Genomic DNA, 27,102 nt, shown 5'->3' on the forward strand with positions numbered 1-27,102 from the left:
TCATAGCGTTACATTGGAATGCTGGTCTGCTATTGATACTGAACCAAAAGTACTTTCTACTGATTTGCCACACTACCACTTCCTGCACCATCAAAGGAGATCTTACCGCCAAGTGCCAGCTGGGCCCAAAACCTGGTTACTTTGAGACTCTGTGGTTTTATCAGGTTAGTGGTAAGCTCATTAATTCTGAATTGGCTTGTAAACTCTTTGAGGCATGAACCATATCTTCCTGTTTGTGCTGTGAAGCCCTGAACACATGTGGACCTGTACATTTGATCAGTGATGATGTACTATGTCCAGTATTGAAGTTACATGTGGTGAATGTATCCCAAATATCCCTGGTTTAAAATATTTGATACTCAGTAGTGAGTGTCTCCTAAATCTTCTGAATTCCTCTTGAATTGTCACTATTTTTTATGTAAGGGTAAATAATGTACGTTTCTCCTTTCTTACTCTCAGCTGACAATGTGTCACGTATTGAAGCAACTATATGTAGGCAATGGTAACTGAGGTCAAGAAGGAAGCTATCTATTGGTGCAGCATTCATAAAAGGGGAGTAGTAGATGCGCTGGAGGGTAGGGCTAGGATTCAGAGTGACCTAGACAAATTGGAGGTTTGGACTAAATGAAATCTCATCAAGTTCAGTTAGTACAGGTGCAAAGTCCTGCACTTAGGACAGAACAGTCCCATGCACCAGTACTGGCTGGGGGCTGACTGGCTGGGCAGCAGCTCTGCAGAAAAGGACCTTCCGGTTACAGTGGACAGTAAGCTAAATATGAACCAACAGTGTGCCCTTGTTGCCAGGAAGGCTAATGGCATACTGGGATGCATTAGTAGGAGAGTTGCCAGCAGATCAAGAAAAGTAATTCTTCCCCTCTATTCAGCACTTGTGAGGCTACGTCTGGATTACTGTGTCCAGTTTTGAGCTACCACTACAGAAAGGTTGTGGACAAATTGGAGAGAGTCCAGTGGAGGGCACTGAAAGTGGTTTAAAGTCTGGGGCACATGACTTCTGAGAAGAGGCTGAGGGAACTGGGTCTATTTGGTCTGGAGAAGAGAAGACTGAGGGGGGATTGAATAGCAGCTTTCAACTACCCGAAGGGGAGTTCAAAAGAGGATGGTGTGGCAGATTACAGAACAAGGAGGTCTCAAGTTGCAGCAAGGGAAGTTTAAGTTACATATTAGGAAAAACTTTCTCACCAGGAAGATAGTAAGACACTAGAACAGGTTACCCAGAGAGATTGTGGAATCTCTTTCCATAGAGGTTTTTAAGACCCAGCTAGACTCTTGACTGCAGCAATATAGTTGAGGATGATCCTGCTTTGAGCGGGGGTTTGGACTAGATGACCTCCTGAGGTCCCTTCCAACCCTCATTTTCTGTGATTCTAAATATCTCCAGAGATACCTATGAATCAGTATAAAAAGTGTGACATTTCAATTTCTGGTAAGCTCTGGACGTGCTACCCTTACTGTGAAAGAAACCATTATGGGGCAAAATGACCTTTAATAAAATCATTGCAAGCTGAATAGTGTTTTGTGGAATTGAATCTATGCTCGTACTTCTCGAATCAACTCTTTTTCATTAGCAGAGTTTGCATTAATCTTTTCTGAACCTTGAATACTCAAGCAGAAGCCCAGTGGTTATCAAGCTTTTAAGAAGCTAAGCACTCTTCCATAACTTTTCTGAATGTGGCTGCATCCTCTGGTAGAGAACCACTATGCTCAACCTACGTCTGAGCTTTTTAACCAGGTGATGCTACCTTCAAGTAAATCTGCCCCATGCTACTGCTGCACAGCCAGCCTGGGAAGTATTGTGGCACATGCATTTAGGGCTCTGTGATAAGTCTGAAACTGGCAGGAGAGCAAGCTCATGTCCCAGCTCTTTGTGGTCTGACCTACACAATGCTATCTGGAAACAGGCATGTGAGGCAGGTGGAAGTATCCCGTACACCTCTGATTCCAGTAGGGGTGTAATAGAGGTCAGACTGGAAAAAGCTGAGCTACCTTTCCCTAAGGCAGGAAGAGAATGGACATACTGTAGTCCTCTACATGGGTCATTTTAATCTGGCCGTTGCTGCACTTTGCGTTGCTGCACCCCAGTTGAAAACCACTGCAGCAGGCTGATTTCCAGTAGTGCTCAGTTTTTCAGCTTATGCCGCAGTGTTTTTAAAGGGACACTTAATTAAAAAAGGCAACCCTTGTTCCCAGGCAGAATTAACACAATAGAACAAAATAAGATTTCAAACAAAAATTTAGTCATCAACTACAGTCCTCAAGCTTGCTTGTCTCCCTTAATCCACAGAGCGGTAACCCAATAATGTCAACCCTAGCCATTAAAAAAAAAACAAAACATGAATTATGTCTCAGGAAATCGGGAGACTTTAAAATAATGGATTTTTGGTTCTTCCTGTTTGACTTCTGATTTTCCAAGTTTTTCTTTGAAGCCTTGAGAATTAAGTTTTCTGGAACTAATTTTTTCAATATTTTTAATGAAAGCTGAGATTTTTATGGACTCTTACAAAGTCAGGAACTGAGATGAAAGGAAAAAAAAATACTATGAAGTAGACTCATGATAAAAATCAGTGAGCTTAGCAACACTCTCTTCTCCAAACCCCAAATTGACAATGAAGGCAAAAAGAATATAAACAATCCAAACTCCAAGCCCATAATTAACTAAAAGTACTTCATCAAAAATGTTTGCGGGTTTGTATTTTTTAATCTGGCATTGGTAGCTACACAATAGTGCATCCCCTTCCAGCCTTGGGCTGTTAAATGGAAATCAGGTAGGTGAACATGACTAATGAGTCCTTGGTGCCTGTGCCAAATGTAATGCAAGAAGTAAACAAGCAGCATTAATGGTAACTAATTTAGATATTTTTTTAGCTGTCACAGGTTTTTTTTACTTCTTTCTTGTTGTTAGGGACAAAAATTTGACACCATGTTTAACTCCTTAAAATTCACTACTTCCACAAAACACTGAATCCAACGATAGGAATGAAAATAACAAACCCTGCTGTATTAACCAAGCTACAGTCTTTTCCACACACACTTTTTTACAGTCTTTTCCACACACACTTTCTTTGGGCCAGGAATTCCCTTTATGTTTGGTTCTGTATAGTGCCAAAATTATTTGTGACCTTTAACAAATAAGTAGAAGATTATTTCCCCCTCCCTTCCATATGGTTTTTACTTTTAGGAGAAACACTCTAGATTTAGCTTCTGTGCCTACTACATGCACTACTCTTAGCTCTTCTAAGAGAGGCTTATCAGTTCTCACATTTCCACTTTTGGTGTTGCTCCTTTTCTGTCATCCCAGATGCATGTTCCTCAGTCACTGGAGACTAAAACCATATTTGTCCATTTTCCTCTCTTGCTATGCTGCTCCAGACCTTCACTACCTCCATTTCCAGTGTCATTCCTAGGAATCTCCTACCCCTACGTGGAACACATGATCTGTCAGGTTTTCTCCATTTCATTTATTATCATTATGTAATATCTACTTTCCATTTAATAAGTATCAAATTAATAATTGATAATTGCATGTATGTGGCCAATACATTATTATACAATTATTTAATATTCACTATTATTTAAAATTTCTATTATAATAGCACTTGGTGTCCTAAAAAGGAAGAAGACTGCTTGGTATCAGATACTCAATAAACATACAAAATACAAACCTTGCCCTGGACTATAGGGCAGTGGTTTTCAGCCTGTGATCTGTGGAATCCTGGGAGGTCTGCAAAAGATAACTATGATCAATCAAAAGTGTATGAATACTCACACTTACAATTCAGAGGGGTCTGCATCTCCATTCAAAATTTTTTCGGGATCCACAAATGAAAAAAGGTTGAAAACCACTGCTCCTAAGTCCTAGAGAAATTGCAGTAAAAATAATACAGGAAGGATTTAAGTTTAATACATATTGGGCATGCCTGCATATGCATGAATGTTCTTTTACTGATGTGCAATTAATTTAGTACCTCCAATATGAGGTACACAATAAATACTCATTAGGCTGCACTAATACACAATAGCACAAGTGCACACTTTTTAGGTGGCACTTCTGCACAGTAACCTATTCTACTGCGTATTGGCATTGAGTAATTATTTTCATCATAGGATCTCAGATTATTATAAGTAGATAAAACCATGTGCTTGAAGGTTTCTGCACTTACTGAATGCTGATTCACCTCCTCCTGCCCCCCCCATTCAGCAAGCACAGCGTACAAGTAAACAGTAGCCTTTCTTGTAATCTGTTTCCGACGTCCTTCTTACAGGACCACTCTTAATAAAGACCCTATGGTCCAAATATGTACACCCCACTTTATCAGTGAGATTTGAGGGGTGTAACTAGCAGGAACTTAATGAACTGTGTCACTGGTATTGTAGAAAACGAAATGGAATCCACTTTGCTCTATTGTAGCTTTATAAAACCATGCAAATCTGGCTGCAGAAAACAGTAACCAGGGACAAGATCTGCTGAGTAAGCAAGTTATACTTTTTATAGTTGTTCTTCTGAGCAGAGTAAATTTAAGTAAAAGACTGTTTTTAAGTATGTTTCAAGCAAGCAGCTTCCATGTGACACCAGCCACATCAGGATCCATCCCCCCAAATTCACCTGGAAAATGTGAAGATAGGTGAAAAGTTAGGAAGCATATATCTCAGGGCATTGGGCCAGGAATGGTTATCTTTGTTCTCTACATGCACAGCAACTAGGTCAATCAGGTGTTGGGCCAGTAGACAATAAGGCAACACTGGTAAATGGTAGCCTGCAGCCAAAAAAAGTGTTCACATGCTTTCAGGCTATGTTGATCCCTTTCAGTCCTTCCTTTCTGCCAACCCTTCCCATATTTTCCAGTTGTTTTTCTGACTTCAGGCATTTCAGCAGCATCAGTTTCATGATCAGAATGGCAAAGATCTTAAACTTTCATTGCTTTTTGTACCAGATTTTCTTCCCCAGCAATGCCAGGCAACTAGAAGCAGTAATTAAAAAAAATAGGCCACTTGGCTTTCTATATATAGCAGCACTCTGATCCCAAGAAAGCCAGCACTCTCATCCAGTCTGTTTTTAGCTGTCAGTGTTTGTAAATTAATATTAATGATGCTAGTCTTAAGTAATATTTTTAAATGTGTCTTCATTTTTCCCTTGCTGTTCCCAGGTTGTTAGTTTCATTTTTTTTTTCAGTCTCCTGGTGTTTGCTTTAAAAAGCATCAGGTTTTGGGGGGAGGCGAGGGGGCTGTTTGCTTGTTTTCTAATCAGTTCTGTGTACCTTAGTCTCTTCTGTTCTGCTTCATCAAGATGCTAAGTTGACCAAGGTTTTCTCCACTGAAGGGCATCACATTCTTGGAATGCACCTGACTTGCATCAAAGTCCGTCTGGTTTTGATGTCAGCCAGGAGGACTAATTTCAGCTTTGGGGTCCTGCGCACACCACTCCTTATAAATTATGCATGAAGCTCTCTGCGTATTGCAGAGATTTAAAAAGATGAAACCAATTAAATTTTCATTGTGGGGTAGGAGCAGAGATTAGAAGGGGGGAAAAAAAGACTGAGGCAATGACTGGTGAAAGAAGTCAAGTGTGAAAACCAGAAAGATTTTAATTGTACAGCAGGTGTTAAAACAGTTTATAAACTTTGTTTTTTCCCACTTTGTTTCTTCATTTACCCATTTCATGAAATGGTTCAGTTTACCCAACATTTCAATATATAGCTAGAAAACTGAAGAACATAAAATATTTGCCACAAATAATCACTCATGTATTTTTTATTTATTTCGGTATTTTCCTCTGTAAACTTGCATGGCCTTATTTCCAGAGGCACTGTTGTGTCTGGAAGCCACGGGTATTCAGAGGCTCTTCATATCAAACTACTACATGGTCAAGGAGCTTATGATGTTCTAGTATCATAAATGAAATTTTTTTTTGGAGGCACTGTGCTCTCTGAAGCCACAATCCTCCTTTCTTTGTGCCTAGGTGTTCATTTGTAATGTTTCTTTGTGGCTAGATTTTCATGTGGGCCACAGCATGGAAAAGACTGGGAACTTTCTCATCTGTTTTTTCTGTTCCACGAATGCTTAGGTCACACCTACCACCATACAATCTGAGTGTTACCAGTAGTACATTACGTAACATGAGTAGTGCCCTTACAGACAGGGTTGGGAATGGAGACTCCACAAAGTCCTGTGTTCTGTTTCTAACTCTGCCACTGATTTGCTTTGTGGCCCTGTCCATCTTTCTCATCCTCTGTCTCTAGTGCTCCATCTAGAAATAGGAAGTAGTAATTCCGATCTTGCTCAAAAGAGCCACAAAATGGTGCTTACCTGGTATTTAGGTTTAATTCTCTGCCCTGTGTGACCTTGGGCAAGCCAATTTGTCTGTACCACAGGTCTCCATGGGTAATATGGGAATAACAGCACTTCTTTACAGGGTGTTGCATGGTATTTGATTTCTTACCTTAATAAATGAACTACCCCAGTTGCTCCAATATTGCTGTAATAAGTCCCCCTATACAATAGATAGGTTGAGACTCAGTAAACTCTGTAAATCTTATAACACATGTAACTAAAATGTATTGTAGTTTTGTAAGCATCATCTAATGATTGCCCTTTGGTAAGCTTTAATGTCCTAGCCAACAGGACAGGGCAATGCAGTTGCAATGCAAGGTAAGTGTAAAGGTTTCTTCTTCTTTGCTGACTACTAACTCTTTCTGTGCAGATCTGAGTTTCGTAAAATTTCTCCCAGGTCTTACGCTTGATCCTTTGATGTCCACGGTGAGTTTTGAATCTCCAACACTGAAAATCAGCATCAAAGAGTTTTAAGCTTTGAGTTCTGTTCTCATTAATGAATGTTACAATTTTGACACATTAATTGTAATAATATTAACTAACATGTCAGGAATGTACCTTGGAGTTGGCACCTAGACTCAGTTACTTTGGTAACTTTGGACTTTCACAAGTGAGATAACAATTGGAGTATGTTAAATGCTGAGATCCATGCATCTTGTAACTTTGTATTGGGCCAATACAGCAAAGTGCTCAGCATCATCCACTCCCATTGAAATCTCATTGAACTGAAGGTGGTCAGCTCCTTGCACAATTGGTCTGTTAATCTCTATATAGGAGAAATACCAGTAGAAAAGGAGTGTCATCTCTGGTTCATTGCATCATATGATGTGTCTGGAGGGAGTTGTTTTATATTGTTTGCATATCTGTTTCTTATAGGCCACTGTCATAAGAAAAACCCAGATGGCAGCCATGACAAGCAGAAGTACTTTGGTGACCCCCAGGAGTCAGTAACAGCAGAAGAAGAAAATTCTGAGGGAGGTACAGAAGACACCACAGAATATCGCATTCAGAGTTCAACAAGGGACCCTTCAGATCTGAGACTGGAAAGTAAGTTAGCCTTAGCATTTCAGTGCATGCTTGAATAATGAGTTGGTCTCCAGCCTTCAAGGCTGGCTTCTTTTTCACAAGCACCATGAGGCTGAAACTCCTATGACAAGACAGGAGAACGGCTCTTTAATTCCATTGATTTCTTATTTGGTCTTTCTAGTTCTGCCCAGATATCTGACGCATTAAAGGTACAGCAGTTTGGTTCTGAGATGGCTCAGCCATCCATGCTGATTGAATTTTTTGTATCCCTTCAGCAATCCATTTTTTCTACTTCATCTGGGCAAAAACACAGACTGCGTGCATCACTTTCACTTACATAAACATGGCTAAATCGGATGCCCTAGTTACTGGAATGGGTGGTCAGTCTACAATGAAAGAACAGAAAAAGACTGAAAAGTTTTAAAATAAAATATGGAGGAACTTGAATATATTCTACTTCTTAGTGGCAGAATCACTAGGGAGATACTGTGTAAGGCTTTAATGGAATCCCTGGCATGATTATATAAGTTAGAGAACAGCATGCATTAATTTTTAATGCCCTTCAGACAACAAACCTGAGGGTTCCAGCAAACCTTTTGCCTCTCCATAGTGAAACAATAGGAAGCAGGTAGGCTGCTGAAATGGATCTGGTTAATGTTTCATCCTGGGACACTTGAAAACTTCTTAGGAAGTTTGCAGTTTTACAGAGGAAGAGAGAACAGCTGCAAACAGATGTTTCCTTTGTGCCACCATAAAAATGTTTACAACGGCACAAAACAAAGACAAACAGCTGTCCATGCCCTTAGGATCATAGGGAAGTATGGCTGGAAGGGACCTTATGAGGTCATCTAGTCCAGCCCAAGGCAGGATCATTCCTGACTAAGCCATCCCAGCCAAGTGTCTATCTAACCTGCTTTTGAAAACTTCCAAGGATGGAAATTCCACAGTCATATCATAGTATCATAGTACTTAGGGTCGGAAGGGACCTAAACAGATCATCAGGTCCGACCCCCTGCCCCAGGCAGGAACGGGTGCTGGGATCATATCACCCCAGCCAAAAATCTGTCCAGCCTCCCCTTGAAGACCCCCAAGGTAGGAGAGATCACCACCTCACTTGGGAGCCCATTCCAGAGCCCGGCAGCCCTAACTGTAAAGTAATGTCTCCTGATGTCCAGCCTGAACCTTCTCTCTAGCAATTTGTGTCTGTTATTCCTAGTAACCCCAGGTGGTGCCTGGGGCAACAGAGCCTCCCCCAATTCTTGCTGGTCCCCCCTGACTAGTTTGTAAACGGCCACCAGATCCCCTTCCAGCCTCTTCTTGTGGAGGCTGAATAGGTTCAGGCTCTTTAGCCTCTCTTTGTAGAGCCTGCCCTACTGCCCCTTGACCATGCGAGTGGCCCTCCTCTGGCCCTGTCAATGCTAACCACATCCCTCTTGAAGCATGGGACCCAGAACTGGATGCAGTACTCCCAACTACGACCTGACAAATGTCACGTAGAGGGGAAGGATCGCCTCCCTGGACCTGCTTGTGATGTTTGATTTGACCCAGCAGAAGATCTGAGGCATAGAACACTACTTCCCTTTTTTAACAGTTTGTGGGTACTACAGTAAATAACAGTAATGTTGGTAATGTTATTAACACTCCATTTCAGACACAGTCATTGCAGAAAGCAATGGTTCAGAAGGGCTGGAAAATTTGGGAGACGCTCAGATGTCTGAAGAGATGTTGGCTTTGGTGGATGAGTTTGAAAATTCCTGGCCTCTGGAAGCCTTTGAAGGGGCACTAGAGGTGAAAGGTCGTCGGATGGACCTCCAGGGTATCCGAGTCCTAAAGAAGGGCTCCCAGAATGGGCTGGCTAGTTCTTGTTTTGGGGATTGTGGAGATGATGATGAAGCTGAATGGGTAAGAACAAGCATTTCCAAGATCTAGTCTAGTAGCCTTTGTAAACTGTATCCTATTTCCTGTACAAAAAACTATTCTGATTTGAAGGGAAAGATAACAGTTCAGAGTTTTTGCCTTTGATAACAGAGCCTTTTATCTCCAGATCACCAATTACAAACACCACAAACCTATGACTATCTGAGAGCTGGTTTGGTGGCATCTGAAATGAATTAGTAGTTCCAGTCCACCTCCGAACAGACAAGTTTCAGCATCATTAAACTTTCTGCCTTAATTGTTATTAATTAGTATCTTTATTAGTGGCAAGGCCCAAATATTGAGTGAATCATCATGCTTCATAATTTTCTCATTGCTTGCAGTGGTCCAGTCCCTCAGGTTGTTTCACTTACAGGGAATAAGAAGGACATTTGCATTAAGTTGTCCATACAATTGCCTGTTGGGTGAATAGAAAACTTTGAGCAAATGCCAGATAAGAAAATCTTGGAAAGCAAACTGCGTTACTTTTGACATAGGCATAAATCATTTTCTTTTATTGTTAATCTAGTTCTGTTTATTCATTTTATATATATATAAACACACACACACGCACAATTCTATTCTAATTGGCTTAGACTTCCTACCAATAGGAAACCATTATAAAGGAGAGAGTAAAATTTTAACTAAAAATGTTCTTCTATGTGAAGGGGCTTGCGTACATTTTAATAGCAGTAGGAACAGAGCAGAATGGAAAATGCTCTTGTTCTGTAGAAGGCAAATGTTTGTTTTTTCTCATTAGAAGAGTCATCTGTATATTGCATTGGTACATCATGGTGCATTGAGGCTAGGGGAGTAGCTAAAGGTGAAGAAAGAGAGGATTCTATGCTGGTTCCAAAATTGCCCTAGAGTCAAACCTACTCACTAGAACCGGGATTTTTCAACTGGGGGTATGCGGAAAGGTGGTAGGTGGTACACATGGGAGGGTGGGGATGGAGCACCGCCATCCGCTACCCTGTGCCACCACCTCCCTGAAGCGGGGGGGGGGTGGAGTTCGCATGTGGCAGCCACCCTGTGCTGCCGCTGCCATGTGTTGCACATGCATCTCTGCAGGCTTCTGACAGGCAGCACACGATTGTCTGGGCGCAAGGCCCATCTGCAGCCTGTGGAGCTGCATGTGCAATCAGCTGTGTGACCGCCACCTCCGCCCACCGCCCTGCACCACTGCATGGAAGCCCCCTCCTCCCCCCTTTTCCGTGTCCAGCCACCACCACCACCCCCCACTCCACGTCCAGCCAGAAGGGATACACTCCTTTAAAAAGGTTGAAAACCCCTGCACTAGAACAAGCCAAACACTTGTTCCAACAATTTGCCCAATGCATTTGTAACTTTTAACCCTAGCAATGGAGGCAAAGATTTCTTAGGGTGATATCTTTTATTGGACCAACTTTGTAGTAGAGTTAGACAAGCTTTCAAATGCAAAACATTCTTTATCAGGTTCTCTGTAGCACAGTTAGACAAGCATTTGAAAGCCTGTCTAACTCTGCTATACAGTTGGTCCAATAAAAGATATCACCCTAAGAAATCCTTGCTTTTTGCATAATTTGCTGGACCACAGCTACAACATCACCCTTATGCTTCTTTTACAGATCACATTCCAGGTCAAACGATTAAAGAAACCAAAATCAGAAACGGTGGATCTTCAGGAGCCCACTGGGAGAAATGGAGAAGAAGAGGTTAATGGGGAAAATGAAAACCTTTATGAAACTGCACTGGAAATCAGTGGCCCCAAAATACCCTCCCCAGGACCATCAGGTAAATTGCTGTTTTTAAGAAAAGCCGGTCTTTCACTGATCCTAATTCCATGCATTTATATTTCAAAAGTATGATAATGAAAGATTATATGGAGACCACTTACGCAGAGGAGGAAATATGCATGATTATAATTCTGTCCTATAAACACTCTCTTAGGAGCACCTATGCAGTATAACTTTATTTTGCATACCATTTTTCACCTCAGCTGTTTCCTGAAAGTGAAAAATAATAGTGGAAACAAATTAAGAGAAGAGATAAGGAGGGAAAGATGCATTTTGGGTGATAGCTTAACGAGGAGGTAAAGTAGTATTTTTACTGCTGTTTGCCCAGTTTCTTCCAGGTTGATCTGGTAACCTAGGAGGCTGCTTCACACTTGGAAGGTTTTAATGTGCATTTTTTAACAAGCTCCCATTCTGGCAAGTGAAAAAATCCAACTTGTTAAATTAAATATTTAAACAGTGAAGATTATTTGATGCCAAGCTATAGATTAAAACTGGATCTTGATCTGTGAACTTCTAGTTCCTCAGATTACTGGCGTTATAAATTCTCTCTCTCCATCTCTCTCTCTTCCCCTCCCACCCCACCCTCTTTTATATGGCCCTATTGTATCTGAGTGTCTCCCAATCTTAAAGACTACAAGTCCACTCAGAGAAAGGGAAATGTAATTATCCCCATTTTACAGATAGGGACTGTAGGCACAGAGAGGCAAAAAGCCAGAATCACAGAGGTCACTAGACATCTAACTCCTTGTCAGGTCACACATGGTGTTTCTGGTGGAGCAAGGAAATCTAGCTTTCCTGTGCCTCAGACTGGTTTCCTTACTAGTCGACCATCCTTCTCACTATATATCATTCTTTCCTACTACCACCAAGGGGCTTAGAAATAAACTTGTTGACTAAATTAGGAATAGTGAAATGTATTGCATAGTATTTATTCAATGAGAGATGATCAAATCCACATTAATTTTCCCCATGACATACTGCACAGTTTCTCTAAGAATTAGGATTATAGATTTATTTTAATTTTGCAAAATTATAATCTATGCCTGTGAGTACTGGCATCTCAATGCCTGGCTGCTACATTGCTCCCAAGTAGCTGTTTTTGTTATAGTAACAGTAGGGAAAATGTTCCCAATGGAAATGTTGATGGTAAGTGGCAGTTGCTCTTCCCAGGTGTTGCTGCAAATGGGTGCTGACTATACTGGAAAAGTACTTTTATAATGCAGCGTGTTAGTGGGTTTCAGGATTTGGCTTCAAGTAAGTGACAGGAAATCAGAGAAATAGACACTGAAATGCTGCCTTAAGTTCCTTGCAAACTCACTTTTTTTTTCTATATATCAGTATGTATTAGACTTTTGGGTGGTTAAAGATAACTTTTCACTGAACTACTTAGTGGCTAAAATATATGTATTTTTTCCATATTTCTCTTGATTTGAAATTGTTGTGAGAGAGGAAGTTTGCCCAGGTGTTAAAATGAGGTACATGAAATGGTAGGACATAAGCTAAAGTCTGCTTCAGGTAATAGGAAAGTTTTGGTGGGTTTTAGTTGTGACCAGACATTCTGGTTTGGCCAATTCAATCCAGGATTTTGTAGCCTGGTCCTGGCTGGTTAGTCAAAAGTCCTGAGCCAGAGTCTAGCAGGGAGGCAGAGCAGCATGCTGCTCCAGGCAGGCACTGCTGGTCTTGTGCAAGAGCAAGCCGGGTAGACTGGAACAGGCGCTACCCCACCCACACATGGCATGTCCTTCCTCTCACCTAGGAGCAGTGGTGTCTGCCCAGTCGCATGCTGCTTCTAGTTCAGGACTTTTGACCAACTGGCCAGGACTGGGCTATGGATCCTGGACTGTCCTGGCCCAACTGGGATGTATGGTCACCCGAATTTTAGATCAGGTCCTAGAATAAAACCCTGATTCTGCCACAAATATGCTTTGTATCCTCAGCCAAATGACCGTACTTAACCTCTTGTTGCCTCAGTTTACTTACCTACAAAATGAGAATAATGTATGTCAATACAGTGGGGACTTCTGAAATGTAATTACTTAATGGTTTCATAAGAGCTTTTAGATTCAGGAATGCAGTGCTGTAGAAGTTATTATCCATCATGAGAAACATGAATATTATTACTTGAAAAAATTAATATATCCCTTCATATCCCGGAACAACAAAAACAGAGGCTGTAATAATTAGATTCCTGCATTGATTCTGAGTGTAGGTGCAGAACTAGTAAGCTACAGTGGCTCATTCATAATATTTTCTGTTTAATTAATTAACTCAGAGCAATGCAAGTGCAACATAGTCAAATCAAGTCAATCCCAAGGCCACTATGACCTTTAGGGCACCTTAGATGCTGTAACAACCCTCTTCCACTCCTTATGAAGTTAGTTGAGTTGCTTTGCATAGTTGGTGGTTCTTTGGGCAAAGTGACCTGGTGGGACTCATCTCCTCTCCAGGTATAAGTGTAGCATGAGCTAGTTTAAAAAAAAATGTAAGTGGCAACATGTTAGTTTGTAAAGACAAAACCTGTTGTTCCTGAGCTACAGATGTGAAAAGATCTTTCCGAAAATGAAGTTTTAAAATCCTTCCTCGCCACTTGTCATATAATTAGGCTTGCCTGGCAACTGGATTCTTGTGAGCAGACTGCTGGATTTCTGCAGATTCAGGGCTGTACCCAGGGTGATCCCAGTGCAGACTTGGGAACCTAGATTGATTCAAGGAGCGTACATCCACATACATAAAATGCTTTTAAAAACCCTTGAACTTTAAAAATGGATTTTTTTTTACCCTGTTACATGAAGGCTGTTTCCTGTAATGCCTGCTTCTTTCTAGGAAAACAGCGTGACTATCGCAGCCTTGGCTGGCCAAGTCCTGATGAGTGTTTGAAACTCCGCAGGGTAGAACTCACTACTGTTGCCAGCACATGGTTAGCTGTTTCTGCTAAAAGTATTGAGTGAGTATCATGCTTGTGAACCTACAGCAAGTCATCAGCTGCACAAAGCAGGGCAGTTGTATGCATGTGTTTCAAACATTTTAGTAGCCTACTAAAGCAAGCTGCAATTTCCAGGTTTGATACCACTGGTTTGTACTCTGTCCAGAAGAATGAGCCTTTAGGATGGAGCCCTTTAACCAAATTCAGCAGCAGAGCTGAGAACAGTGACAGCCCCTTTGCTCTTTGATTTGACTGTATGTCACCAGCGGTGATACATAGCTGCAGATGAAGAGGCAATGACAGATGATTGGTTTGGACAATCATACAACAGGAATGAGCAGGGCAGCTTCTTTTTCATCTGTGCTTGGCAAGGAGTTTGTCTTGGATACAAATCATTTTGCTGTTATCGCTGACTTGGTGTACTTAAGGTTAGAGTGCTAGACAGCACCTTCCTTTAAATTTATTCTGCTTATTGAACATTGCATCTTGTGAATCCAGCATCAGCTCTCCCAAATGCTGGGGGTACTTTTTGCTGTTGCTCTTGGATATCTGGGACTAGTTTGTCTTGGAGACCTCAGGGGAAAATAGAAAAGATGTCTCTGTCAGGGCCCTTTGCTTCTAAAGCTTGCTGCCCATCATGGTCTGAATCCATTGATCTGCAAGATATGTTGCAAAAATCACCCTTGCTAAAATGAATATATTTTGTTGGTTTGAATTTACTTTGATTATGTTTTGTCGTGCCACGGGGTAGCTTTTATTTCTGAGGTGTGTTGCTTAAATAAAAGAAAAAAATCCCAAGAATAGAATATCTCCCTTTTCTTTGTCTTATTACTTTCTAGTCTATAACATTTTGAGATACCTGTAGAATTTCTTCCCTGCAGCAAGGAATATAAAATTTACCAGGGAGTGGACAAAAGAAGAAGAGAAATTTCTTCTAACTGGCCGTTCTTACTAGAAAAGCTGTATTTATAAATTGGCTCTTCCCCTTCTTTCTCATGATGACTTAGGGGTGCTGCCTCTAACCTAGAATTTGTTTTCCTTCCCTTCTAGTATTACAGAGCATATAGATTTTGCCACACAGCTGCAAGAACCAGCTATGGAGCCTCTTTGCAACCCCAATCTACCTGTCACTATGCATACCTTGGACCATCTACAAGGGGTCTCAAACCGAGCTAGCCTGCATTACACTGGAGAAAGTCAGCTGAAAGAGGTACACTATTCCTTACAGGCTATCTCAGATTATGTGAGATGAACAGACATACAGAGATCTATGGAAAGGATAGAATGGACCAGAATGTACAAAAAAGGCTAAGAAACCTTTCCTATCTCATTTACCGTTCCTGATTAGCGGTGAGTGACCAGACTGGTTACCAGACTGGCTTTTGATTCCTAGTGCAGTGGAGGACCAACCTTTTTGAGAGGTGTAACACAGATTAAGATGGGGTGGGCAGTTATTTTGGGCAGAGGGCCGCTTACTGAGTTTTGGCAAGCCATTGAGGGCCACATAACAGGCACCTGGGAGCAGATTAATATTTATTTTCTAAATTTTTTATGGGCTCCACGAGCTGGATAGAATGGCCTGGTGGGCCCCATCCAGCCTGCATTTTGCCTACCTCTGGATTAAGCCCTTCACCCTCCCCAAGTGCCATCTCCTTTCCTTGCCTAATCTGCTCCTCTGCTTTCTGCTTCCTGCCCTATCTGCCATTGTATTCCCTGCTCCGTCCCTGATCTGTCATGCACCAAACACATGGCATGTGTGTCATAGGTTGGCCACCCTTGTCCTAGTAGACCCGAGTCTATAATTATCTATATTTATTAATAGCTTTCTTGTTGACTGTCAAAACAAAGGTCCAAATATTTAATGAGGCTCAGAAACCAAACTGGTTCCTGAAGGAGGTCTCTCTGTTGGAGGTGAAACCTGTTTGATTGCACTTGCTCTGTGGATAAACAGAGTCCAAGGCTGTCGCTCTATTATCTTTCATCAGTAATGAACACTGGAAGAGAAATTCACAGTACAAGTCAAGGCCTTCACAGGATGCTGAATGCATCTCTTCCCTGTTTTCCTCCTATATCAGGACGAGCCACTTCAGTGGTGCTGTTTTCACTACTATCTATCACACTGCTGCATTTGCAGTGGACCCACAGCTCCCCAAATATCCTGGCAGCACATAGTATATCTGAGGGAGGAAATTCAATTTTAGAATGCCATTTAGTTGTCTTAATTTTGTTTTTTCAATTTCCATCCTCTAAGCACCTGCCTTTTTCTCCTTCCCAGGTATTACAGAATCTTGGCAAAGACCAGGATTCTCCACAGTCATTAGAACAAGTCGGCACTCGAATAGCCAAAGCTTTGGAAAAGGTACGTGGACAGGATAAATAGAAGCGCATCCAGCAATTATCATTTTTCTATGTGGCTTGACCAACAATACAGTTTCAGGGCTGTCGACTTAAAAATACAAGCTAGGACCATGTCAAAAAGACTTCCGTCTCTGAGCAAAATCCTTTGCAGGTCTTCTGTGACCCACATCCTGTTGCACTTATACAGAGTGAGGTTTATCTATCAGATCTCTCAAATATCTCTTTAATGAAACAAACACTTGTAAAAATCTGAGGTATCCCTAAGTTATGGCATCACTCTTTTAATGGACAACATTGGCTTCTAATGATGATAACATTTCTTGTACTCTCTGGCCTCCAAAAAATGTAGTCTTATGGTACCCTGCAAAGTAAGAGCATTCCCATTGTGCCCATTTTAAAGGTGAAGAAGTTAAGATGTCAGAGATGAAGGACCATTTTTTTGCTGACACACTTAAAACCTGCTAGTGAAGTCAGGTTTCATGTTCACCTGCAAAAGTGAGCCAAGAATTTTGCCTGAATGACTAGTAGTAGGCCTCTCTACTAGACTAGCTGCAGTAGGACTAGAATCATAGGATTAGAAGGGATCCCCAAGGTTATCTGATCTACGGGTGGCCAACCTGCAGCACCAGTGCCACAGGTGGCATGGGCAGCTCTGTGTGGCATACAGTATACTGGGGAGGGAGTGGGGAGTACAGCAGATAGGGCAGGGAGCAGAAAGTAAAGTAGCAGATCAGACGGAGAGCACAGGGAAAGAAACAGAAAGTAGAGGAGATCAAGGAGGAAGACAGGGCTGGGAACCAAAAGCAGCAGATCAGACAAGGATAGGGGATCTGAGAGGCGTTTGAGGAGGGTGCAGAGCTGATTTGTGCCATGTCTGTCAAAAAGGTTGGCCACCACTGATCTGGTCCAACTGCCAAAAGAGCAGCCTTTTTCCCTATCGGGGAATGAAACATCTCTCCCACATGATGGGCAGGGATATTCCCCAATATACTGATAAGGATAGAGAATGCCATTTTCCCATCTCTAGGTTTTTTATTCCTTGAGCACAATTCCAATTCCAAAAACACAAGACTACTGTTTAACTATCTTTGTGCGTATGTGTATGCATTCATTGTAGTTTTAGCACTTTTTTTTTTAATCTCCTATTATTTGCTCCATAAATATAAGCCTCCACTTTTACATAGCACCTGTGATATGGTGCCTCTGCATCAAACAACTCACTGGAAACAGTAATAAATTTCAACCAACTTCTGGGTTCTTTTTAAATGTTCAGATAACATCACCAAGGAATTTCCTAATTTTTCAGGGACCTAATTTTGCAACATAAATGATTTGACCTTAGGGTTTTCATTTCTTGGATATATCATATTAAATAAGGAATATCTCTGGCTGCCTTTTGTAACAGTTCCTCATTTCATTTCTAAATGATAGCCATTCTTTCTGGATATGTGGGGAATATGAAAGGAAAGTGTAGGTGGGAAGACTTTTTCACTGCAGGTTTGGGTAATTTCTTTTCTTTACTCCATTGCTTTTTCCAGAATCAGACCTCTTGGGTCCTCTCCAGCATGGCAGCTCTTTACTGGAGGGTGAAAGGCCAAGGAAAGAAGGCAATTGACTGCCTGCGGCAGGCCTTGAACTATGCGCCATATCACATGAAGGTGCGTGCAACATTGCTCTCTACTGACATCTCTTCCCTCTTGTGACTAAGAGGGAGCTGGAGTTTAAATTAGTTGTCATTAATTGCAGCCTATATACATGCTAAGTGCACTAATGTAGGCTATTAACCAGTCCCCTAGTGAAGGTCTTAAGGTTATCACCCATCTCTTTAATATAAGTTGTATTCTTAAATGTGTGCAGAAGTTAACTGTCTTCTTTGAGCTCAGATTGGTAGGAGATCCTCCTTCAGAACAGTGACTGCCTCCTAGCAAAAGACAAGCATGCTATTAAAATGCAAGTGAATTCCTTGACCAAGCTCCCTATTTCCTAAATACACATATTACACTGGAAAGGAATTTGTTATTTCTAAAACCCAGGGATTGTTAATATGCTCCAACAATAAACCCCTGGGGATGGTTACCCCTATCTTACAGCTATGGAAAATGATACATAGAGCAAACTGATTTGCGTAAGACTGTACAGTGAGCCCATAGCAAAGTTGGGTTTAGAGTTGCAGAGGAAAGGAAGGAGAAGGGCTTTATAATTAAAGCATGGGTCTGGACTCATGAAGTCTGAGTCCTCTTCCCAGCTCTGTAACAGAGTTCTTGTGCAAGTCCTACCACTTAATCTTTTTGTGCCTCACTTCCCCATTGTGGGGCCTTTTTAGGTAAATTTACCTATCACACTGGAAAAAGCTTGGTTACTTTGGTCACTTCGGTATATTAACAATTTGTTAATATACTTTAACTAGGGACCTCCTGAATTCAAGGGGCTGCCCCCCAGTTTCATGGGCAGACCATGGGGCCAGACAGCAATTTCTCGGGCAGAGTGCAGTGGGCCCCCCATACCTCTGATTGGCCGAGGGGCCCCATCCCTGATTGGCTGTGAGGCCTATCTGAGGGCCATATGACAGGCAGCCCTTGCATCTAGTCAGCAGCGATGCATGAGGGCAGCAGCTGTCTTGCCGCCAGCCCTTCAAGCAGGCAGCCCCCTCCACTGCTTCCCCAGCCCAGTGAGCTGCTGCAGCGCCTGAGGACTGCTGGCTCCCTCTGAGAAACCAACATTTATTCACTGTAAATTTGTTTGTTTTTTCCCCGCAAAAATGTTTGCATTGCCCGCAAAATCGTGAATTTGCTAGGCCCCTAGCTCTAACATATTACAGCAGGAGGCAGCAGCATTTTGAAGCACGGGACATTCTAACAGAGCTTAGCTCTGGGCATGAACCACTTCCAACCTAGCCTGCACCAAAAGAGCTGCAACTGGAGCTGCAGTCATGGCCTCACTGCAACATCGCTGCTGCCTCTTGTCTCTGCCACACAAGCTAAGCCCCCTGCCACAGAAATGCCAAAGAAGCTCCTAAACTCCATGGACTGTATAAAATGGCTCTTGGGGTCAGATCTGGCCTGTGAGTGGCCAGCCCTAGTATAGTGCATAAGGGAGTAAGGCCCATTCCCATTGCAGAGAGTTGTTGGGATCTCAGAGGTGCTCAGAATTTATGAGGCATTCAGATACTCTGATATGGACCATATGGGTGAACAGAGAAGTTACTGCATTTCTAATTTTCAGTCCAAATGCTCTGTGATTGACAGCACTGAATTTGTGTCACTTCTCCTGCTGCAAGTTGATCTTTGCTGTTGGTTCATACAGCAAGACTGGAACCCAGAAAATATACAGGTTCAGCCCCGCCAGCTCTCTTATTTATTTGTCTACTTCTTTTTATTTAACTAGTTATGGCTCTCCAGAATGTGCCTTTAGCAGTGTGTCTTGTGGGAGGTATGAGAGTGACACAATTGGCAGCTTCCAGCATGTTGCCAGCCTAGGAAGAACATAGCCGTGCTGTGCTGCCCAGCCTCCAGCAAGCTCACAAAATTGCTTGAGACCAGGCTGCTTTCCAACATCTGGAGTTGTCTTCCTCCGTGAAGGTGCTACTCTTGCCAGAAAAACATGTGGGCCTTCTCTGTAGAAATCTGGCTTCAGCTTGAACTCTCAATGAAACCTGATTCTGAATAAGCAGCTATTCGGTGTTTCATTTTATCCTGTGTGGGCTCTGTGCCTTATTCACTGCAAACTATTCAAACCCTCATGTGCACAAAATTTATTTTTGGGCTTTTCTGTGTTATTTATAGTACCTGAGTGCTTCACAAACTTCAGTAACTTTATCTTCTCAAAGCCCATTTGAGCCGAGGGATATTATCATATTTACTCAAATATAAATGACCCAGAGTATAAGAAGACCCCCCTCAAATAATTAAATTGTATGGAAAATTTATAAATTTATAAATAAGTTTATCTATTATAACATATTCCAGTTTTAAAATGTAATTATTGGAGGTTTCCCTTGAATTTGTCCCCTTTCCACTGCTATAACAGAGAAAATAAATCTGGGGAGGTGAGGTAGCTCTCCCCCCCATCCTCCAAGGAGCCATGTGCTAGTTAGCACCCCACTCATGAATGAACTTCAGTTGCAGCTGCCAGTTCTCAACCCTTCTACAAATCAGACAAGGGTCTCAGGTTACATACTCAGAAAATAAGAAACACACAGTTAGTGACAACCTACAAAGATTTAAGTGACTTCACCAACATCATGCACACATTCTGTCAGAGGCAGAATAAGATCCAGATCTCCACAACATCATTCACTACGTAGCTTAACCGTGAGACTCTGCCTTACCTTAATCTTTTTCTTTCTGCAGTCCCCTGGCTCATTCTCCACACACCTTTCAGCTTCTGCAGCAAATGAAGCAGAGGTCCTCTAGACAACAATCTCCTTCAGCACAGAGTTCTGTTTCATCTCCATGAAGCAGAATCTATCCTGTGCACTGGCTATGGCAGGCATCTATGGAAAAAATAGCATGTGGATGTATAGTAAAAAAAGGTGTTGCAATTCATATAGGGAAGGGGACTGAAGTAACGTTTCATTAAGTTGAGTTTGCAACCTTACAGGGCTGTAGGTTGTAGCCATGTTGGTCTAAGGACATAGGCAGACAAGGTTCTTTAGGTGAATCTGATATCTTTTATTAGACCAACTTAAACAGTTGGAAAAATGTTTATTAGCAAGCTTTCAGGTTTGAAAACCCTCCATCAGGCTGAGGAAGCACCTGCAGTTGGTGTGTGCTCTTCCAGGACGGAATGAATAGTAAAGTTTGCAAAATAGTGGTAATTTGCAACCTTAATATTCCACTAACATAATTTTTGCATGTGTATGTTACAGAGGTTGGATTTATATGGTCTTAGGTTTCAGAATTGTGTAATAAAAGACGGATAAAATATCCCTCTAAGAAGTAATCCAGTAAAAGTGACTAGGTGGTGGGACCTCCTCTGCGGTAGAATTCATTGCAAGCTATCTGATTCAGTCTCAAGGGTAAGCAGTCTGTGCTGCCCCTTTCTATTTGTCTCTCTTGCTCTTCTCTTTTCAGGATGTACCACTAATAAGCCTAGCGAACATCTTCCACAATGCAAAGCTTTGGAATGACGCCATTATCGTGGCTCGCATGGCAGTAGAAATAGCCCCACATTTTGTTGTTAATCATTTCACACTGGGAAACGTCTATGTAGCAATGGTGAGTGCTCAGCCACAAAGTTGTACCCCATCTTCCTGTTTGGTAAAAGCAGCTTTGTTGTCACAACCAACCTTAGAATCATATGCTTAGAAGTGCAGAAGATGGAAAATGGAGATGGTAAAAACCACAAAGGAAGAAGTATTCCATCAAATACAGTCTTTAGATGAGTCCAAAATCTTCACTGACTGTTTAATACTTAGCTAGTATTGCCATTGTCTGTTCTTATAAAGTTATGGGAAAGCCTTTGCTATAACAGTAACAAGCTGCTACTACTTAATCTCCCCTTGAAATGATGTCTCAATGCACAGAATTTGAGGCAAAGAAAAAAAAAGTCCTTGCCCTGGAAAATTTCCAATCTAAAGCTGCAATTCCTATGCCAGAGGACAAATCCCACATGTGGTCACAACATTAACAAACAAGTTCATGAGCCCCACAAAAATTCAGTTAGTGACTCGGACCAAAAGTGGTAGGGGTTTCCCATGTAAAAAAGATTGGGAACTACTGGCCTGAAGACACAAGTGGTACGAGAGTGGATAGTTTGTGTCTGATGAATTGTGTAAATATTTCTTTTAGTCTATGATTCTGTTTCCTGTTGATTAAAATCAAGTGTGCATCTAACGTGTATTTAGATTATTCAGTTCTCCTTGGACTCATGTTATACATTTTATTCAAAGCGGGGATAAAGCATCAGATGGGTAAATGTGTGAAGCTTCAGTTGTTGATTCGATTCATCAGAGATTTGGCCCGATTTGGCAGCCAAATCTCCAAATCCAAATGGAATCAAGAGACCCTTTAATCTCTCCAAATGAAATCAGAACCCTCCAAATGGATTTGGAGAAATTCAGAGATATTCGACGAATTTAGCCATAGATGCAGCGTTAGATGTTTTTTTTACATATCTCAAGGTACCAGGTGGTTTGTGAACACTGAAATGGTGGGACAGATGGAGCGTCCCACGGGAGTGCAGGGGAGTCCTCAGTGTGCTTGGCGGAGGATCCAGAAGTGGACCAGGAGCACTTCCTGTCCACTTCTAGGTCTACCACAGCGTGCGTGGGGGACCTGTCCCCCAGCTCAGTGATTGGTGCCTCCTGGGTCGGGGGGGGGGGGGCGGGGAGGCACCCGGGATTCCCCCCCACAGCCAATCGCCGAACCAGGTGGATACGGCGGGGGGGTCCCTTGGGCACAAGGAGTCCCCCATGCACTCAGCAGCAGACCCATTGCTTGCTGAGCATGCAAGGGGTCTCCCTGCGCTCCTGTGCAATGCTCCATGCAACCCACCATCTCAGCGTCCATGAGCTGTGCCTGGTACCCCGAGGTATGTAGAAAAAACATTTAAAGCTGTGTCTATGGCCAAATCACTGATTCTCTGAATTGGCATTGAATCTTCAGATTCGGCCAAACTGAATTGGGTCAGTGATCCAAATCAACAAATCAAATCGCTATCCCCTGAATCGGGACGAATCCAAATTGAATGTGGCTCACTTTGCTTGGGTTGCAAACAGGCTGCAGCTCCTGAACAGTTTAAATATGATTTCTAAAATAAACTACTTAAGAATAAATTATTTTTCAGCAAGGCACTGTGCACAGATCACTGACTCCGGGGCACGTCCATCTCAAGAGTTTTGTCTCTTTAGTTTTGTGTCTTAGTCATGCCAAGATTTTGGTTTGCAGCTAGCAAGTCTTAAGTCATACAAAGTGGGCTTATTTGGTATTCAAAAAATTGTCCTAGATTCAGAATGGCATTTGCTCTACTCCATCTCAACTGCTGCCAGTGCTGTTCTATAAGCAGGTTTGAAACTGCCCATTTCAAAGCTGCTGTTAAAAGCAAGGTGCTTTCATAACAATGTAACAAACCTTAATGAGGTGAGAGCTGGAAGTTCATACAAAATTGTCTGTGCTCTTAAATAAGCTTACACAGTGCTTTTAATATTGAAATCAGTGGCATCTGGCAAATAAGTAGTGCTGCCCTTCTTATCCATAACCATCGTAATCTGAGGGATCATTTGTGAGAATAGTTTGCAAAACTCTCATACAAAGATGTGTGTTGCTGTTACTTCTAAAATTAAGATAGTGCAGTGCCTTCCTTGTACCACCTTCAATATATTCTTCCCTGCCTCCAGAATTCCTCTTTCCCAGACAGCTCTTGGGGAGCAGCAGAACTGATTTTGTACGTAGTAGGGAGCATTTCCTGGATTTAAATACTCCTTTTGGCTGTGTCCAGATGAGTATGGTCATGTAGTATATGGTGCTGCAAACACATATGCAGCACCACAAACCACACATTCAGATGTTCTCCATGTTGCAAGGGAGTGCTGCCTCTGCATTTGCTACTCCACTTCTATTTTTGTGGGGATTTTTTACCAAACCCACAGAAAAAAAGGTAGAGCAATGTATGCACAGGCAGCATACGCCACTCAAAAGCAAAGTCAGGCCACCTGGAGCTGTGCTGCAGCTGCTCGCCAGGCTCCATGAGGCAGAATCGCTGCTGTTGCAGGCCCAGGAAGATCCCAGGACCCCGGCTAAGGCTGCTAGGCCCAGCCCACTGCCAGCCCTAGCCCCACCTTCCCCACCCAGGGTAACTTGCCACACACCAAAGCGCACAGCCTGGGCATTCCCGGGGGAGCACCTTGCACTGCTGCTACCTGTCCCCGGGAGAGCAAACATCCACGTTCATGTGGACGCACCCCTTGAGTAGTAGTGATACAAGTTAGGTGATACAAAGGAACAGCGGGACAGGGGAGAATTCCTTTTCAGTTCCAAGTGCAAATCAAGTTACCTCAGTGCAAATCAGAACAACTGTACCAGCAGGCAGTGCAGTTACTTCACATTTACACCTGATTTACAGTCTGATTTACAGTGGGCACATCTATATGTGTTAATACACCATAATTACAGTTCATTAAATTAGTACCTGAAATACTAACTTAATGCATCATAATTAGTGCTACTGCGCAAGCACTAGCACGCGTCTTTTAGGTGATTTTTATGCACAGTAGAGTAATTCTGTGCATTAACACAGCTTTTGCCATGATGCACTAATGCACAGTAGAATTAATCTACTGCACGTCTAGCATCTCATGTAGTTGCGCCCAATGTAATCTGACCCAGTGGGCTAAATTTCGGAAAGTTAGGGTAGTTCCCAGCACAGCATTAGACATGTTGATGTATTTGATTCATTAGATTTAACCAGGAAATTGCTTTATAGATTGGAAATGTTGGTTATTTATCAAACACAGAAAATGGGAAATGCTGCAAAAACTGCAGAATTGTGGGACATAAAAACTAAAAGGGACATCAAAGTACATTCAAATCACTATAAAAATGCCCTTACCTGTATTACTAACTATAAATTATTATAACCAAACATGAAAGATGTCCCTGGTTCCTAACCTCACTTGCAACTTACTTACCTGTCAGTCTTCCCATGAGAAACTAATTTGGAGCAATTTCTGAGCAATTCTACAAGAAATGCTCCTTCCTGTTTGAATGATAGAAAAGCCATATTCTTTTTGTATTTAAATTGGTCTATGTAACAATTATAAGCAGGGCTCTGTATGTTTCAGCTAAGAATTTTAATTGAATTAAGCTTTGTAACGTAATCGGGATGCAATATTGCATGCAAATGGAGACACTGAGGCAGAGGGAGGACGTGACTTGAGCAAGGTCACTCATATAGTCAACGGAAAGTGAGAACCTCGGAATTTAACTCCAAGTGAGGCTCTGGGTATGGACCCTGTGCAAAACGTGTTTTTCTTCCAGCACAAAAAGAGAACATATGGCTATTCAAGGGCTTTTTCACTGAAGAGAACTTTGAGTACCAACCAGGAAGATCTCTCTTCTCCTGGTGATCTTAGTGGGTGGAAGGGACAGGGAATAATTGAGCTGCCGCTGCCCCCACACCTTTCTCCAGACCAGGGTGACTGTGGTTTGCAGAAGGTGTGGGAAGCATTTCCCCAGGGCTGACTGGTTTGCCCACAGGGGAGAAGGAGCTGCTGCAGGCTGGAATACCTGTATGCTCACCTTTTCATTAGAATTTCCAGTACTGCACATTTCCAGGAAATTTTCAGTGCTAGCAATGAACACCTGTCATTAGTTTCTGTCTTCCAGTACTTTACAGGACTTGTTCAAAAAGTAAAATGTCTTTTTAAAAAGTAAACTACAGTACAGTGCCTGTTACCTTCTTTCACTGAAGGTTATCAAAAAGTTTTACAAACACTTCCTGACTAAAGGTCCTATATTTTGAGGTGCTGAGCATGCTCAGTCTCCCACTGTCTTCTCACATTGCAGGATGGGGCCATATGCCATGCAAAATCCATGAAATGTATTTGAAGGAAGTATTAATCCATCACACATTCATTCAGTGGTCCACTGCAGTACTATTCAAAAATTTACAATAGGAAGTGAATGGAATATGTTGCGGTGTCTACTTGTTTGAAAGCTGATATTTGCAATCTTCCCGTCCTTACAGGAGGAGTTTGAAAAGGCCATGAAATGGTATGAATCAACATTAAAACTCCAGCCTGAGTTTGCACCAGCAAAGAATCGAATCCGCACCATCCAGTGTCATTTACTTATGAAAAAAGAACGACGGTCTCCTTAAAGATCAACATCTTCCTTTTGTTTTTTTTTAATAAGAAAACAAAATCATCGATTTCTATTCTGCTTTTAATGAAGTGTGTTAAGATGAATCAAGGAATCAATATCTCTAACAAGACTCTTGGAAAGAAATGGGGTTTGGATCAAGGGGGTTTTGTTTGTTTGTTTGTTTTCAGATATAGGAGCATCTTTGGGAAATAAATACATTTTGCAAACCATGATTTAAAACATGTGTAAATATTGAGCCAAGAAACTTTCACAAGTCCATGACCTGCCCCAGGACCCAAGCACCATTAGGTTTTTTTCTTAATGCTCAAATTGGTAACAGCACTGAAAATAACTTGCTTCATGTTGTAGCATCTAAGTCAATGGAAATGCAAAGCACATCCCTGTGCCAAATAGCAGGAAGCTATAATTAGCTCATCATCCATCAGAAATTTATGCTTTACCAGGTCTTGTCCAGTCCACATTGCAGTATTACCGGCTCTGAGCTAGTTTTTTGGGAAACATAATTTAAAACTATTCTTAGTTTTAAAAATGTATTTTAGGAACATCAAGCCTTTTTGTGCTGTTATTTCTCTTGGAAGATGGGCCTAAAGAATGGTGAGAACAAAAGGAGATCGTAAGTCTTAAATGGTTTGTATCTTACCTATATGATCAAAAGAAACCAAATCAGGTACAATTAAAATAAGAGGTTTTATATCTGTCTGTGTATTCATAGTCCTCTGCAGACCTGAGTCTGTTTTACTAATACTCTGGTCACTGTATTTCTACCCATCTCAGAATAAGATGCAGGTTTTACACTATCCCTATCTCTTTCTCTCCCTGAGCCTTAACAACTTTCAGCTGCTAAGAAAGAGAGAAAGAGAAAGATAATTAACAAACGAGTTAGGTAGAATGTTTCCAAACCAATCTTCTCTTTGGTTGGTGAAGGACCTGATTCTGCAGA

The 27,102-nt window shown here is 41.8% G+C and overlaps 1 protein-coding gene across 2 annotated transcripts in view; it reads left to right on the plus strand.

The window, feature by feature from the left end:
• The window catches only part of TTC17 (tetratricopeptide repeat domain 17), a 102,789-nt gene extending 76,469 nt beyond the window's left edge, over window positions 1–26,320 (plus strand). For both annotated transcript variants that reach the window (XM_090032966.1, XM_090032967.1), the window contains exons 17-25: window positions 7,222–7,392; window positions 9,023–9,273; window positions 10,893–11,058; window positions 13,884–14,004; window positions 15,034–15,193; window positions 16,259–16,342; window positions 17,880–17,999; window positions 21,414–21,557; window positions 26,026–26,320. In XM_090032966.1, coding sequence (XP_089889092.1) covers window positions 7,222–7,392; window positions 9,023–9,273; window positions 10,893–11,058; window positions 13,884–14,004; window positions 15,034–15,193; window positions 16,259–16,342; window positions 17,880–17,999; window positions 21,414–21,557; window positions 26,026–26,157 — 1,349 coding nt within the window. In that variant the 3' untranslated portion in view covers window positions 26,158–26,320. The remainder of the gene's footprint in view (window positions 1–7,221; window positions 7,393–9,022; window positions 9,274–10,892; window positions 11,059–13,883; window positions 14,005–15,033; window positions 15,194–16,258; window positions 16,343–17,879; window positions 18,000–21,413; window positions 21,558–26,025) is intronic.
• Window positions 26,321–27,102: the final 782 nt, after the last annotated feature.

The sequence above is a fragment of the Crocodylus siamensis genome, chromosome 2, assembly GCF_052110815.1.
Source record: "Crocodylus siamensis isolate JL-2025a chromosome 2, ASM5211081v1, whole genome shotgun sequence".
Taxonomy (NCBI): Eukaryota; Metazoa; Chordata; order Crocodylia; family Crocodylidae; genus Crocodylus; species Crocodylus siamensis.